This window comes from Hyla sarda, chromosome 9, assembly GCF_029499605.1.
Source record: "Hyla sarda isolate aHylSar1 chromosome 9, aHylSar1.hap1, whole genome shotgun sequence".
NCBI lineage: Eukaryota > Metazoa > Chordata > Amphibia > Anura > Hylidae > Hyla > Hyla sarda.
The window spans coordinates 103,413,065-103,428,211 of record NC_079197.1 but is presented as its reverse complement, the minus strand read 5'-3'; the positions used below and the strand labels follow the sequence as shown (position 1 = coordinate 103,428,211).

General features: G+C 39.2%; 1 protein-coding gene across 2 annotated transcripts in view; it reads left to right on the top strand.

Annotated features, from left to right (window-relative positions):
- Window positions 1-5,802, top strand: part of AMOT (angiomotin) — a 76,808-nt gene extending 71,006 nt beyond the window's left edge. For both annotated transcript variants that reach the window (XM_056539446.1, XM_056539447.1), the window contains exons 10-13: window positions 364-486; window positions 3,182-3,414; window positions 3,557-3,781; window positions 4,029-5,802. In XM_056539446.1, coding sequence (XP_056395421.1) covers window positions 364-486; window positions 3,182-3,414; window positions 3,557-3,781; window positions 4,029-4,126 — 679 coding nt within the window. In that variant the 3' untranslated portion in view covers window positions 4,127-5,802. The remainder of the gene's footprint in view (window positions 1-363; window positions 487-3,181; window positions 3,415-3,556; window positions 3,782-4,028) is intronic.
- Window positions 5,803-15,147: the final 9,345 nt, after the last annotated feature.

The window sequence follows — 15,147 nt, the reverse complement described above, 5'->3', positions numbered from 1 at the left end:
ACAACTCCCAGCTTGTCCTCACTGACAGTAGCGGGACAAAAGCTGACAGTGGGAGGATTTTTCCTCCATATGGTAGCCCTGCGCTCACAGCTGTCAATCAAGGAAGTGTGTCCATGACATAGGTGATGATGCATGGACACAGCAGGACTAGTATGCATCCAAGCAGGCAGGGGGGGCAGTTGTTTGACTGGCTTTTGTATCTGACAGTGCCTCTTTTAAGCTTATAGGAGCAAAGTACTGCAAGATGAAAATATGCTTAAGGACAAGCAACTTTATGCATCATTACTTATTTTATTCTCTGCATTTATAAGTGAATTTATTGGAAACTGTAAGTTTAACTTTTTTTCCCCCACTTCTTTTCAGGGACACCAGCTCAATAAGCCATTCTCCTAGTGCAAGTTTTGATACCACCCTGGAGGCCCGTATCCAGAAGGAAGAGGAAGAGATACTTTTGGCCAATAGAAGATGTGTAGACATGGAGGGAAGGTGAGGACTAGAGGGCACAGTTTTCTGGTAACATTAAATTTGTCATTGAATAATCTTAGGTTTCATTGTTGTGAAACAGTGGGCCTTCAAGATTAATTAGGGTGTTTTCACATGTAGCGAATTCTGCACATATTTGATGCTGGAGATTTAAAGTTACGTTTAATCACTTTGTTTTGTTTCAAATCTGCAGCATCAAATATGTGCAGGATACTAAAAGGTTTTTCCGGATAAATGTAATCGTTCACTATGTGCCTCCCAGTGCATTAAAGGGGTTGTGCGCTGCCCTGCCTTTCGGAGCTACGCACGCAGCGTCCGGAAGTTCATTACTCCGAACGCTGTGTTCGCGGCCGCCGGGCATGACGTCACGCCCACCCCCTCAACGAAAGTCTATTGGAAGGGGGTGCGAAGGGGGTCACGCCCGGCGGCCACGAACACAGAAGCCCGCACACAGCGTTTGGAGTAATGAACTTCCGGACGCTGCGTGCGGAGCTCCGAAAGGCAGGGCAGCGCACAACCCCTTTAAAAATAATAAAAGCCAACATACACACTCCTCTTTATTCCCACACTTTTCCTGCTTGTCATATCTTCCGATCCCTGACGTGACCCTGTTTGTCCTGCTTTATAAGACTTGCATCTATCCACTCAGTCACAGGGCTGAACATGCAGTTTCTGCATAAGCAAAGCATTATTATAAGCAGGAAAACTGGACCGCAGTGGGAAAGAAGATCTGACCACGGGAGCAGTGGGGACGTAGGTATGCCAGATTTTATTTTAATGTACAGGGAGGTGCATAGTAATATATTTGCCCAGAAAACCTGTCTTCTTATTATGCTGTTTTGGCTGTACATATATCAACTGTAAACCTGCTTATTGAGTAAAAAATGGGTCATATACTGTTAATGTTGAAACTTAAAATGCTGGTATGAAAGCTCCTCTCTTTTTCTTTCAGTAAGGATTTCTAGAATAAGATATTTTTTGCCATGAATTATAGTAATAGACTGACATCTAAAAACTAGAACACAAAACATGTGATAAATATAATTTTCTATGTCTACAAAATCAATTGCTTTAGGCTCACACTGCATTCAAACAGCATGTTGGAGGTATATGACAAAATGCTGGTAAAAAGGAATGCTGATGTATATCCATGTGTACTCTCGGTAGGCCCTTTGAGTTTAACGGACTGAGCGTAGGTTACTAGTAACTATGTTCAGTCCATTTCCTCTGTATTTATTTTATGCGACTGAAAAGCACAGTAGACAAAGCTCTTGAGTCCTGCAAATTAAATGTATTTGTCTGGTAAAAGGACCGCACATAGTCACTAGTAGACGTCACAGTGTACGTCTACATACACCTTTGCTGGTAAGCTGACACATACGAACTCCAGACTGATCTAAATGCTCACCGGTGGGCTCTACTGACTTATGATGGGGTCTTTCAGGGTTCTGTTGAGGTTTGTGTAACTTTGATGGCTAGAACAGCTATTTATGTCACCTGACATGTTCCTAAGGGTAAAGGCCATGAACACCATTTAAAGGGGTACTCCACTGGAAAACATTTTCTTTTAAACCAACTGGTGCCAGAAAGTTAAACAGATTTGTAAATTATTACTTAAAAAAAATCTCAATCCTTCCAGTATTTATCAGCTGCTGTATAATACAGAGGAAGTTCTTTTCTTTTTGAATTTCCTTTCTGCCAGTGCTCTCTGCTGACACCTCTATACATGTCAGGAACTGTCCAGAACAGGAGCAAATCCCCATAGCAAACCTCTTTTGCTCTGGACAGTTCCTGACGTGGACAGAGGTGTCAGCAGAGAGCACTTGTGGTCAGACAGAAAAGAAATTCAAAAAGAAAAGAACTTCCTGTGTATTAAACAGCAGCTTCCAGTACTGGAAGGATTGGAATTTTTTAATAGAAGTAATTTGTAAATCTCTTTAACTTTCTGGCACCAGTTGATTTAAAAGAAAACATTTTCCAGTGGAGTACCCCTTTAAAGAAGAAATATCATGGACAAAAATGTATCCTGTGGATAGGGGATAAGTTTTAGATCGTGGGGGTCCGATCACTGGGGCCCCCTGTGATCTCCTCTATGGAGCCCCGGCTCTCCTGGACATCAGCATGTCACAACTCTCGCCCGAAGCGGGGGCCGCAACACCCCCTCTATATAGCTCTATTGGAGAGCCGAAGATTGCTGAATGGCTCTCCCATAGAGCTTATATGGAGGGGGTGTGGCTGCCCAAGCTTCGGGCAGGGGTCATGATGTGCCGCTTTGGAAGAGAGCCAGAGCTCCATACAGGAGATTGCGGGGGTCCGAGTGTTGGGATACAGATAGGGGATACGTTTTTGTCCACGATACTTCTCCACTTAAATCTCCTAAAGAAGCTTGTTTGTAGAGTCTCTTTAGTCCTTATATTAACTGTTGTAAACCACTTTCTAAGCTGATTTAAAAGTCAACTTTAATGTGGTCATAAATCAGATTAGGAATAAAGGGCTGATGTAACAAACTTGTTAGAATAGCTTCTCTGAAAACCTTCCCTGATAACATTGCGGAGGTCATAGAACAGAAACTAAACACATGTGGGAAATGCTTTTCAAAGATGCCCATAGTCTTCAAGATGAACAGTGTTTTAGTATGTAGAATTTTAACTTCTGAAACATTTAGTTTAAATGAAAACATTTTTCTTATCTATTCCAGGATAAAAACTCTTCATGCTCAGATAATTGAGAAGGATGCCATGATCAAGGTGCTTCAACAACGTTCTCGTAAAGACCCAAACAAGACTGAACAACCTTCTTCCATGCGCCCATCAAAGTCCCTTATGTCAATCTCTAATGCTGGCTCTGGGTTGCTCTCTCATTCTTCTACACTTAGTAGTACACCAATCCTGGAGGAAAAACGAGAGGATAAGAGCTGGAAAGGCAGTTTGGGTAAGATACAATATTATATGGGAATAATAATTATATTTGCAGCATCATATATCTTTATCTGCTGCTTATACTTAAAAGATGAAAAATAGAGTAAGTTTTATCTTGCATAATGTTTTACAGATTTATTTTTTTTTTTTAATAGGTGTACTGCTTGGGACAGAATATCGTCCTGAGTCCATCTCATCCACCCCCTCCCCTGTACTTCCTTCCACTCCCCAGCTTTCTGGACACTCAAAGTCTGGTAGCAGAGATTGCTGTACGCAAACAGACAGAAATAATGAGCAAAGCAGAGCCCCTTCAGTTAGTGCATCTCCAGGGCCGGGGAGGCTGGCCACTCCGAGCCCTATGTATAGCTCTGAGAAAACAGGTAAATGTGAACCCCATAGTCACTCGTGTCTTTTGTAATGACAGTCACCGCCAAGGCAGTGTAGTAATTCTCCCTTGTTGTAAATTCATGCTATTGTCTTGTTTTTGTAGCCAAGTCTTTTGTTCCCATAGCTATAGGTTTCCCAATATTTTAATATTTTAAATACTATGCTGAGCTATTTAGATAATTTTGCATTGACAATGTAGAACTTTAGTATTGAATTGAATATTGTTCCTTTTATCCACAGATTCAGCTTTTCAGTCCAGTACCTTGGATCGAAAAAATCCTACCCCGTCCCTGGGCCAAGATCTTACAGATGGAGAATTGGTGGAATATCTTATTTAAGCAAGATAGTTTTTTTTATTTTTTTTAAACTATAATGGTATTTATAGGAAGATCTACTCCAAAACATATTTATACATATTTGAAGATTTTTTTTCTCTCCTTTTTTTCCCCCCAGTCTTGCAGACTTTTTATATTTGTAAATTACAAGAATTCCTTTTTTGTACAGAACTGAAGGGACCTTAGTGTTGAAAGTAATCTATGATTCTTGGCAGAAAGCCTATGACCGATTTTTCTTTGTAGCCTAAAGCACATGGCCTATCTGCTGGCAGAGGACTTGGCACCCAGTTTGTTGGATGACGTTGGGGGGATACATAGGCAATCTGTTGTCTTTTCAATGTGGAAATAATTGAATAAACTTGGTTCTCCCGGCAGCAGCATACTGTCTTGGTGCCATCCTGCTTTTTAAGAGAATGGAGACGTGTACTAGCTTTTATATTGTGTAGTAGATGGTAAAACATAAAACCTATGCTGTGTGGCCTTTTTTGGTAGAGGTCTGGTGTGTTAAACAATAAAAAGGGGGTTTATCCTAGAGTGCATGAAGGAGAGTACCCCAGGTGAGCATGACTGTCCCTTATCCTGCATTGTGTACTGCATCTAACATTCCAATGCCCTAAATACAATGTGTATTTAATGCATAACCCCCTTAACTGCGGTGTATTTATAATCTAGAATGCATGAAAGTTTATGCATTACTAAAGCACAAAAATTCAAATAAATGTGTTAATAAGCATTTACAGAACAGAATTGTTGTTTTGCACACTGGCCATTCCAGAAGGTGATAGCATGAAGTATTTCTCTCTTTTGTGCTAAACTGTGAAATTTCTCTATTCGTAGTTTTATTTAATTTACTGCAACAAATGGCAAAATAAAATGCAAGTAGTAATTTGACAAGTATTACTGATAAATTCCTATCTTCTAATCTAGACCTTCTAGAATTACCATCTGACATGTCAGTAAGTAAAAAAAATTCCATGGAGGATCTGTTATGTGGATCCCAACATTTCTTTGACCTGCTTAACATTATGTGTAGCTAAAAGTTATTATTACCTAGGACTGGGCGGTATACCGGTTCATACCGAATAACAAAAAAATTTCCCTGCACGATATGAATTTTTCCCATACCGCAATACCTGTCCCCCTCAAATGAATTATCAGCCGCAGCGGTTGTCCCCACATCGGGGAAATAATCATCATCATAATCCTGTGAGCCGCCTGCGCTTCAAATTAATGAGATGCAGGCCGCGGAGATATAAATGGTGAGGGGAGCAGCGGTCCGACTTTTGCATGGGTTCGGAAATCGCACATCACACCGGCCGCATGCACTATAAATGAATATAAATGTTATACAAGTTGCGGCCGCGGCGCTTTAAATGAATAAGATGCGGCAAGCTGCCACCTCCCCCTCCAAGCGCTAAAAGCCTGGCTTTTAGCGCTTGCATGGGGAGATGACAGCTTTCCGCTCGCAACTTAAAGGAAAACTGTCAGATATTTTCTCCCGCACTATCCTGATTAAAACGAGCCCTACCTTACCCGGATCCGCCCGGCCGTTCGCCCGCAATTGTACTTTTATTCTATGCGTATATCTTGCTGTAACTGGCACGGGCGGTTACAGCAAGTTAACGGTCACTGACATCAGCGCCGCATATGAATATTCATTCCCCCCTCCCTCCAGCTCTCCCTCCCTTTGCCGCTCCTAACTGGAGGGAGGGGGGATGAATATTCATAAGCGGCGCTGACGTCAGTGCCAGTTACAGCAAGATATACACATAGAATAAAAGTACAATTGCGGGCGAACAGCCGGGCGGATTCGGGTAAGGTAGGGCTCGTTTTAATCAGCGTATCCACCAGGATAGTGTGGGAGAAAATATCTGACAGTTTTCCTTTAATCGCTTCCAGCGCCGCGGTCGCATCTTATTCATTTAAAGTGCATGCAGCCGGCATCCTAACCATTTATAGCGCAGCGGCTGGCATCTTAATAATTTATAGCGCAGCGGCTGGCATCTCAGAGCAGCGCCAGAGTCACACATGATTAGTTCCCCAGGGAGGAGGAGGGGGGGGGGGGGAATACCGTTAAATACCGTGGAACCGTCATAACTTACAAAAATACCGTGATATGCATTTTTGTTCATACCACCCAGCACTATTATAACCCCTGGAGAGAATAATGAGATTATAGCACATAAAGGATGTCACTCAGCTTTACTTCAAAACAAATGTTTAGATCAGATATATCGCGAAACAATGTTTAATATATAGCCAGTCTGGCCTTTTGAAACATCCTTCAAACAACTGATAATTTATTTTTATAAATGGTTTCCTGATCAAGTAGAGCAAAATAAATAAAAAATAATGGTGTAAAAAAAATCACAAATATAACTTTTCCTCCTTGCGCTTTTATGACGTCCTGAATTCAGAGGCATGGACCTTTTTTTTAATTTTTTTTATTTATTTAGTTGACATCACTCTTTGCTCTGTGGCTAGGTGTGTTATCATCCTGAAAAATGACTGTGACCAATTCCTTTTAGGCAGGTTTACTGCAAATGCGCCAGAATTCTGTGTTAATGTGCACCAAAAGACTGGCTTATGTAAGTGGTCATATTTATCATGAGTTTTTGGCACATCTATGCCATGTTCGGCAAAAAAGTTTTGGCTTTGAAAAATAGGTCTTTGATTTAGAGGCCAGTGATGCAGTTAAAGCTGACTAAAAGGTGGTTTAAGCTTTGACTAGACAGTCTAACAATGCAATAGATTTATTTAAGCTTGAGAGACTTAAAAAATCTGGCACATTCTTACTGTCTCTTGTAAGGTTTTAGTAAATATGGGACTTATGCTATTTTTAGGTGTCTTATTTTAAATGTCTCATTATTACAGCACCAGACTAAAGCATCATCTCCTTGGCCACTGCAGATTGGTGATTTATCACTGAATAGTGCCTTTCTCCACTACACTGATAAGCCTGCATTAAATCAGAAAAAAAAATATATATATATATATTGAAGAGTGTACTAAAAGTAACAAAGTGAATGTAGCTGCACTTATGACATGAAATGTAGACCACATAAGTATAGCTTTAAAGGAGAAGTCCCATGTAGAAAAAGTATTGTGTTTTAAATGCAGAAGCAAAAGTTATATCACTTTGTAAATCACTGACTTCACCCATCTTGTAAGTAAAACCTGTTTTTTTAGCTTCTTTGTTCAGAGAGGAAGTTCAGCAGCTCCCTGTTCTGATGACTTGCGACCCCCCATTGAGCTGCATTATGCTGGGGGCCGTGATGTCACAATTTCCCATAGTTCTGCAGCTTAGCCAGCTCTGTGCACGGCAAGGGAACCTCCCATGTGCAGCTTCAGCCAATCATAGAAGCCCCAGTGAGCTGAGCACTTGTCTTCATCTCCTCGGCAGGGAAGCATCTGACAGCCAGCTCAGTGTTTATAAGAGCAAGAACGATGTCCCAATGTCCCGAGAAGAAGCAGAGGGGGAGGGGGAGATCCCTGCTTTCCCCTGCACTGATTACAATCTGACAGCAGGTCAGTCTGACAGAACAATGTCCTGAGAATAGAAGCAGGGGGAGGGGAAACACTGAGCCTGCTGTTAGGAAAGTGATCAGTGTCTAGGTCAGTGTAGCCCAACCAGGGTGCCTTCAGCTGTTGCAAAACTAAAACTCCCAGGCATGCTGGGAGTTGTAGTTTCACAACAGCTGGAGGCACCCTGGTTAGGAAGCACTGGTCTAGGCTGGGCTACTTCTATGATGAACTGAAAGGCATTATGGGAGACAGGAAGTCAGGGACCTCCATGGACCAGGAAGTACCGATCTTTCAGAGGGGATTGCAGGAGAAGGGAGAGGGTGAGATACATGAGGAGCAGATTGTCAGAATGGTGAGATGATGCACTTTCACATGATAGGAAAAAAAAATTGTGACTTGGTCCATGATACTTCTTCTTTAAATGAGCACTGTCAGATTCAAATAAGTTTTATATGTTGTACATCTTGGCAAAACATAAACCTTTCTAATATAGTTGATAAAAAAAAATTGTATTTCCTTTTTATAGAAATCATGGCCTATAAAATCACGGCTTCGTCCAAGCTGAAGCACAGGCATGGACAGAATCCAGTTAGTGAGGGTGGGCTAGCACTCCTCTGTGCTCTCTCCCGTCTGATAGCACTCCTCTGTGCTCTCTCCTGTCTGATAGCACTCCTCTGTGCTCTCTCCTGTCTGATAGCACTCCTGTGCTCTCTCCTGTCTGATAGCACTCATCGGTGCTCTCTCTTGTACTATCAGACAGAGGAGTGCTAGCCCACTCCTGCTTATTGGACTTTGTCCATGCCTGTGCTTCAGCTTGGACAAAGCCATGATTTCATAAGCCATGATTTCACTAAAAAGGAAATACATTTTTCTGATGAAGTATATTAGAAAGGTTCATGTTTTGCCAAGATATACAAAGTTTTTGTATCTGACAGCACCCATTTAAGCTAAATAGTTACATGTGTCTCAGGTATTAATGCAAATACTAAAACCTGATGTTAGAATGATATCTGCATGAGTTTCTAGCAAGTGTAATATGCAGGAGTGTTCTGAAATCTATCTTTACGACCATGGTTTAGCGTACTACTACGGTAGTCATATTTTTGCAAAATTTTAAGGATGGTGACAGGGTTACATCCACCTCTTTGCAATCACCTTACAGGCTTAAAACTTTTATTCCTTAAAAACATACATTGAGGGTAAAAGGCACTAGGGCTTCTAGCAAACCTGACAGGACTTCAATTACTTTTTAGTTTGAAAATCGTTTGGCATTGTGTAGGTTAAAAGAAAAAAAACTGTGTAATTCTATTATTGAAGGGATAATGTCATCAGAAAAGGACTTATTGGCCCATATTTATCAGCTTGAAACCCTAATTTTCTGTTTTTTCTCTTAGCAACCAATCACAGCTCAGCTAATATGTTACTCAGTACCTAATCTTGACCATATACATCACATTTTTATGCCTCTATCACCTATATTTATTATAAAAATCCTCTTTTCATTAGCTCACAGTGTTAGAAATCCTCTCAGGGGAAAAAGGTGTGTCCCTCGTGGTGGTAGAAGGTGATTGGTGTGTCTGCTCATGCAGCCTTGTCCATGTGTTTTCTCTTGTCTATGACTCATGGACAAGCCTCAGGCTGTTGCAGGACTGGCTAGTGTCCCAGTAGGTATGGAGACCCTTAGTGGTGGGATTTTTAGGATCATTTTTTTATTAAATAATCAAAAAAAATGTAAACAACCATATTACAAAAGGTCTTTCATTTTGATCAGTACCAACATATAAAAAGATTTTGGATCTGAAAGTGCCTATTTAAGATATGAAAGTTGAGCTGTGATAGGTTGCTGAGGGGGATGTGTGCAGCTTTAGCCAATAATAGCTCATCTCACACTGAACTGCTTTGGGCTGTGTGTAGCAGAGTGAGGGAGGAAGTTCTCCCCTGTTTGGCTTCAGATGATGTCACAGCCTGCTGGGTAACTCCCCTACCCAGTCTGTGAATCTGACTCAGGCTGAGAAGAAAATACAGAGCAATATCAAGGTTGAAAACAAAACAAAAATAATTAATAAAGGCAAGGGGTGGTTTATCATGATGGGAGGATCATAAAATTTAACAAGATCATGACAGGTACTCTTTAAAAACAGCTCAGACAAGATGACAGCCCCATAATATAAAATACATATGTTAAAAAATAAATCACATTCAGAAAAAAAAATTAGAAAAAAGAACATGTTTCTGTATCTGGCTCTAATCCGTAAAAAAACAACATCATGAAGGAGTCATATAAGCCTTTCCATTGTTTCATTACAACATTTTTTTTTGGGGGGGGCCATGTTCTTTTCATAAGCAAAATCCTACAACTGTAAGATCTGTATCCTTCACTGTTAACTCCGGTGTAGTTCACATTTTTTGTTTGATATTTGTAGTAAAAATGCTAAATACAAGTAGATTCCATCATGTTTTTCTCAGTATTGAGTGACTCCTTTATTCTTCCTGCATTATTCACTAATTCATAATTTTTTGTTCATTTGAGAGTTGTTTAGTTAAACAAAATGTTGAGCTTTTTTGTGTCCTATCTCTTATTTGTGTCTTTTCTATAAAGTAAAAAAGCTGAGTGAGCATCCTGTTATTGTAAATCCATAATTTTTGCCAGGGGTTGTATTTCAGCAGTCGTTGTACTCGGCAATCAAGAACTGCCCACTATTAAATGCAGTCACTATTAGGACAATTTTCTATAACCTATTGACACTATTTTCATGTGCAAACAATATCCTCTTAGTTCTGAGATTTGTCAGAGCCTGGATTATCCTATGTGACACATTTTGAATGATATGTGACACAATTTGTATGCCTTTTATCCAGAAGCATGTCTCATCTTTTTGCCTGTCTTCATTTGGTTATACGAATCTGTTATGTGTTTCTTATGTAAAATTTAAGATTTGGCAAATGTGTTCGATGTACAGTAAATGGAAAGATTTACGTAGCCAATTAACATGACATATTAGTTGCTATAGATACAAGGATTCATCATGATTGTGGTCTTATGACTTTACAGAATATTACGGTTACCTCTTAGTTTATCAGAGTCAAGTCCTATTATGGCATCACTGATGTGTATGTGTGTGCTAAATTACTTTTCTAGGATAGCCTCTGCACCTTGTGGCTCTTTTTGATGGTATGCTTGATGGCTAGCGCTTCATTTTCAGCAAGGTTCAGCAAAGCCATCTGTGTATGCCATTTTTCTGCCTTTTGGGCAGAAGTTGAATTTTTAGATCCCATGAGCATGTTTGTAGCATAAAGTGCATGTCAGGCCTCATACATCTTAATCAAATGCAAAGTGTAACTTCGTTATAACCAGTCTCTGGTCCCCTTAATACAAGCTGTATACCGTGTGTTAAATGCGTAAATGGGAAACACATGAAATAGGGATGCTTCATGTATTGAAAGCATTTCTGTTTGACCTAGGAGATCAACCTTGAACTGTATTTCTGTCTTTCAAAGGCAAACAAGAGCCGCTTAAAACAAAACTCTTAATATTAATAATCCCTGCTTAGGGTGGGATGTTAAGGGTATGGTTGGATAATATTACTTTTGAGGCAACCAAAAAGTGGTTGGCACAGGGTTTGTTTTGTTGGCCACCAATGATAGTTGTTTACTATACAGATTGAGTATTTGCAAAGGTGTATTTGGATACTTTTGTATCATTTAGCATTTTTAAGGTGCCTAGCTCCATAATAGTTGCAGAGCTGTTTGTTGTTACAAAACTTTACAGTAAACTATCAAAATGCATTATACTGCAAAGTGATGGTTTCACATACAAAGACAGCCACAGTCTTGGCACGGTGCAAGAAGTTTCTGTCATTCATTTAAATGAAGCACATGCGCCATAGTTTATAAAGGTAATACTGTTACTATGGTTTAGGTTACAAATAACTTTACCTAGACTGTATTTTCCCACTCTCTTTGGAAATTGAGTGTGATCCTGTACTTTCTAAAAACCTGCATGGTTTTGTTACATTACCCCTTAAGAGTGGTGACAAGGTGATTTTTACATGCTGCTCCTGATATTAGGCCACTCAAGAGACAGCTGCCTAAAACTTTATTGGTGCTCAGAAATAAGAGGGAAGCCTGTGGATCTGCCGGTGGAGGCAAACAGACTCTGCTTGTATTCACACATCCCAGTCGCTCTACTGCAATATCTAAGCCCTGCCCTTCCTACATCCATTGTTCTGTCATGATCTGTTTGGTACTAGAGACAGATTTCATTAACAGGCTGTAGACAACCGTTTGCAGAGAAGTGGCCACCACTTTAGATTTGGTTTTTATTGGTTAAGGAGAAATTGCCTAGGCCATCGTGTTTAAATTTTTTATTTTTTTTTGTTGGTATTAAATCAAATCAACCAGATATCTTATGTAATCACTCAGACCGAAGATGCCTAGACACTCCATTTTTTTTTCTATTCTTACGATTTGTTTTACTATCCTTGGTTGGAATTTCAACAGATAAATAAAACGTGTTCTATGCTTATTTTATACATTTTAGGTTTATATACATGAATGCAGGAGGTTAATCGCAAATGATAAAACTGCATTTAATTCAGACAGTATTCAGTAGTGAAAGCCTGAAGCATAAATGCTTAATAGAACCAGTTACATCAGTGGATTTTCATTTATTCTTGCTGCAGGTAATTATAAAATGTAAGAGGGAGGGAAAACCATGTACAATACAAATCCTGAAGATGTAATTTCATGACCTGCTGAATGTTTTTGTGTTAATGTGGGTTATTATGCTCAAAAACAAAAGGCTCTTTTTTATTATTTTTTTATTTCCCTCAGTATGTTCCTTGTTAATAACTTTGCACTGCCAAATAAGAGCATTCAGATTTTGAAGTCATTTTATTTCCTGTTTTGTATTTTTTTCATTATGCACAACTTTGTATTTTCTTTCTTTGACTGTCCGAGGCATTCAAACTTTATTGCAGAGCAATATCTAGCTGGATGTTGTGGTAGCCAAAGGGTTGATTTAATGACTTATATGAAAAGCATTTTTTTCTTACCAAGTAGAACTTGGGTATTAATATTTAAAAAAAAATATATGCTCCGTTTTTTTTAAATAAACCTCATTTAGTTCCTTTTCTGATGGATAGAATTTTATTCTTCTTTGAGCATTTTTACAGGCAGTGTGCATGCTATACCTATTTGGAGACTCCCCCAGGCTCTGCCAATAAGATCTCCTCCTTGTTTACAATCCAGTAGCAGTTTTGGCATTCTTTGGTAGAACATATTTCAGTTTTTTTTTTCTTTATTCCCTTATTATTTTTATGAAAAGATCCGAACATCTTTCCTGTCTTTTCACCATCTTATTGTGTGCTTCTTCCGCTGTTATTGTAAAGCAGAGTAATGTGAATATGAGAGAAGTATAGTCGCTGCTCTTGCCAAGACTGGCTCAAACAGGAAAATGTAGTGGCGGTGCCAATACATTTATACATTTTTATCCTGTTGTTCTGGCTGCTAGTCTCTCTCCTGTGTTTAATGCCAATACCGTGTGTTAAGATGAGAACAGCAAGGGGTTGAGAGCAGGAACTACTGACTTCCTATATACTCACACCACAAGACCTAATTGTATGTGTTTTGTGTCAGGATTATGAAAAAAAATCCTTAGTTTTCTTGCTAAAAGATGTCATTTACACCCAGTATGTTTAAAGGTGAAAACATTCTAGTTGCTTATGGGTAAAGGGATTTTCTGGGATTTATTCATTTCAATGGAACGAGCTGCAAAACAGGTACAGCCATTGCCCAATGTTTGGAGCTGTGCCTACTAGGAAACGAAAAGGCTGCAGTTCTTACACAAGCAGATCATAATTTTGGCTAGAGGTCCACTCAGTTCTCTCATTGAAAAGAAGTGAAATTACATAATCTTAAAAATACCACTTGTATTAGTAGCGTGCATTTCCTCTAATAGTGGTTTGAGCTCTGTTGGAATCTCAGGACTTAGCTATCACGTTCTAATAGATACACATCTTCACTCTATGGACCTTCAGCATTCTATTTTACTACACTTCCACAGAAAAAGAATGGAATTGTTACATTGATGCCAAATTATCTTGTGTTGCCAACTGATTGCCAATTCTCTACAAGCCTGCCTATCAACAATGAATGTAATAAATAACATGTTTGAATAAGCAAGGGGTAAATTGAACAATGTACTCTTCTAGTTTGTGAATGATCATTGTCAAAAGATGCATTTGCTGGGCAAAATTTTTTCGTTTTTTCTTGTACAGTTTTTACAAAATGTTTTGTAACAAAATAATTATTTTTGCACTACTCTGTTGCTATGCTCTTGAACTGGAAAATTAAAGAAATCAATTGGATGCTTACATATTCTTCATCGTTCTGTGATTTGTTACCTGTTTATTTCATTGAAGCCGGGAACACTCTAGAACATTAAGGTCTGGAAATGTATGTTATTTCTGCCATCAGCATTCCATTAATTTATTTGGAGTCCACAAATGTGACCTCCATATACAGGGACAGTTGAGAAGTTTTGTGCATTTGATTTTATCTGCAAAGGACAGTCATACAACACAAAATATTTAATTGATATCTACCATATGTCTTTATGTTGGAATCATTTTAAAAATGTCCTTTTTTTATATTAATAAAGTACATACAATTTATTTTTTTTATAGCTATGAAAGAAGGTGTCTAATGGATTACTGTCATTAAAGGGGTTCTCCTCCGTTAGTTCTTTTTCATTTTGAATTTCCTTTTTGTTTGACCACAGTGTTCTCTGCTTACACCTCTGTCCATTTTAGGAACTGTCCAGAGCAGGATAGGTTTGCTATGGGGATTTGCTCCTACTCAGGACAGTTCCTTAAATGGACAGAGGTGTCGGCAGAGAGCACTGTGGTCAGACCAAAGAAATCCAAAAAGAAAACAACTTCCTCTAGAGCATACAGCAGCTGATAAGTACTGGAAGGTTTAAGATTTTTTTTTTAATAATAGAAGTAATTTACAAATCTGTTAAACTTTCTGGCACCAGTTAATATAAAAAAAAAAAGTTTTCCAGTGGACTACCACTTTAAACTAAAAACTTGACATTTTGCCTTGATGGCATCGGGTCTCACTCCTTAGACCTGCTGCGATCGTTAGTTTACAAGCCTGCTCACTCCACAGCTGTCGGTCAAATCTGAGCTCTTTCTGCAAAAGTCTGTGCAGAGAAAAGGTTTGATCTGGCGGCCGGCTGAGGACTTGAGCTCTATGCTCAGCCTATAACTCTCGAACACAGCTGGTTTTGTCCCGGTGCAAGCAAAACTTTTAACATATCTGTGCAACATGTAAAAACAATTACATTTTTTTAATGAGAGTAACTCTTTTAAATGTTCTTCCAAATTGGATAGAGACAGCACACAAATAAACTTTGCAGAGAGCCCAGAACAATTGTACGTATAATAAATTGGATTAGCGGCTAATGATGATACACTAGGAATCTTGAAAACGTC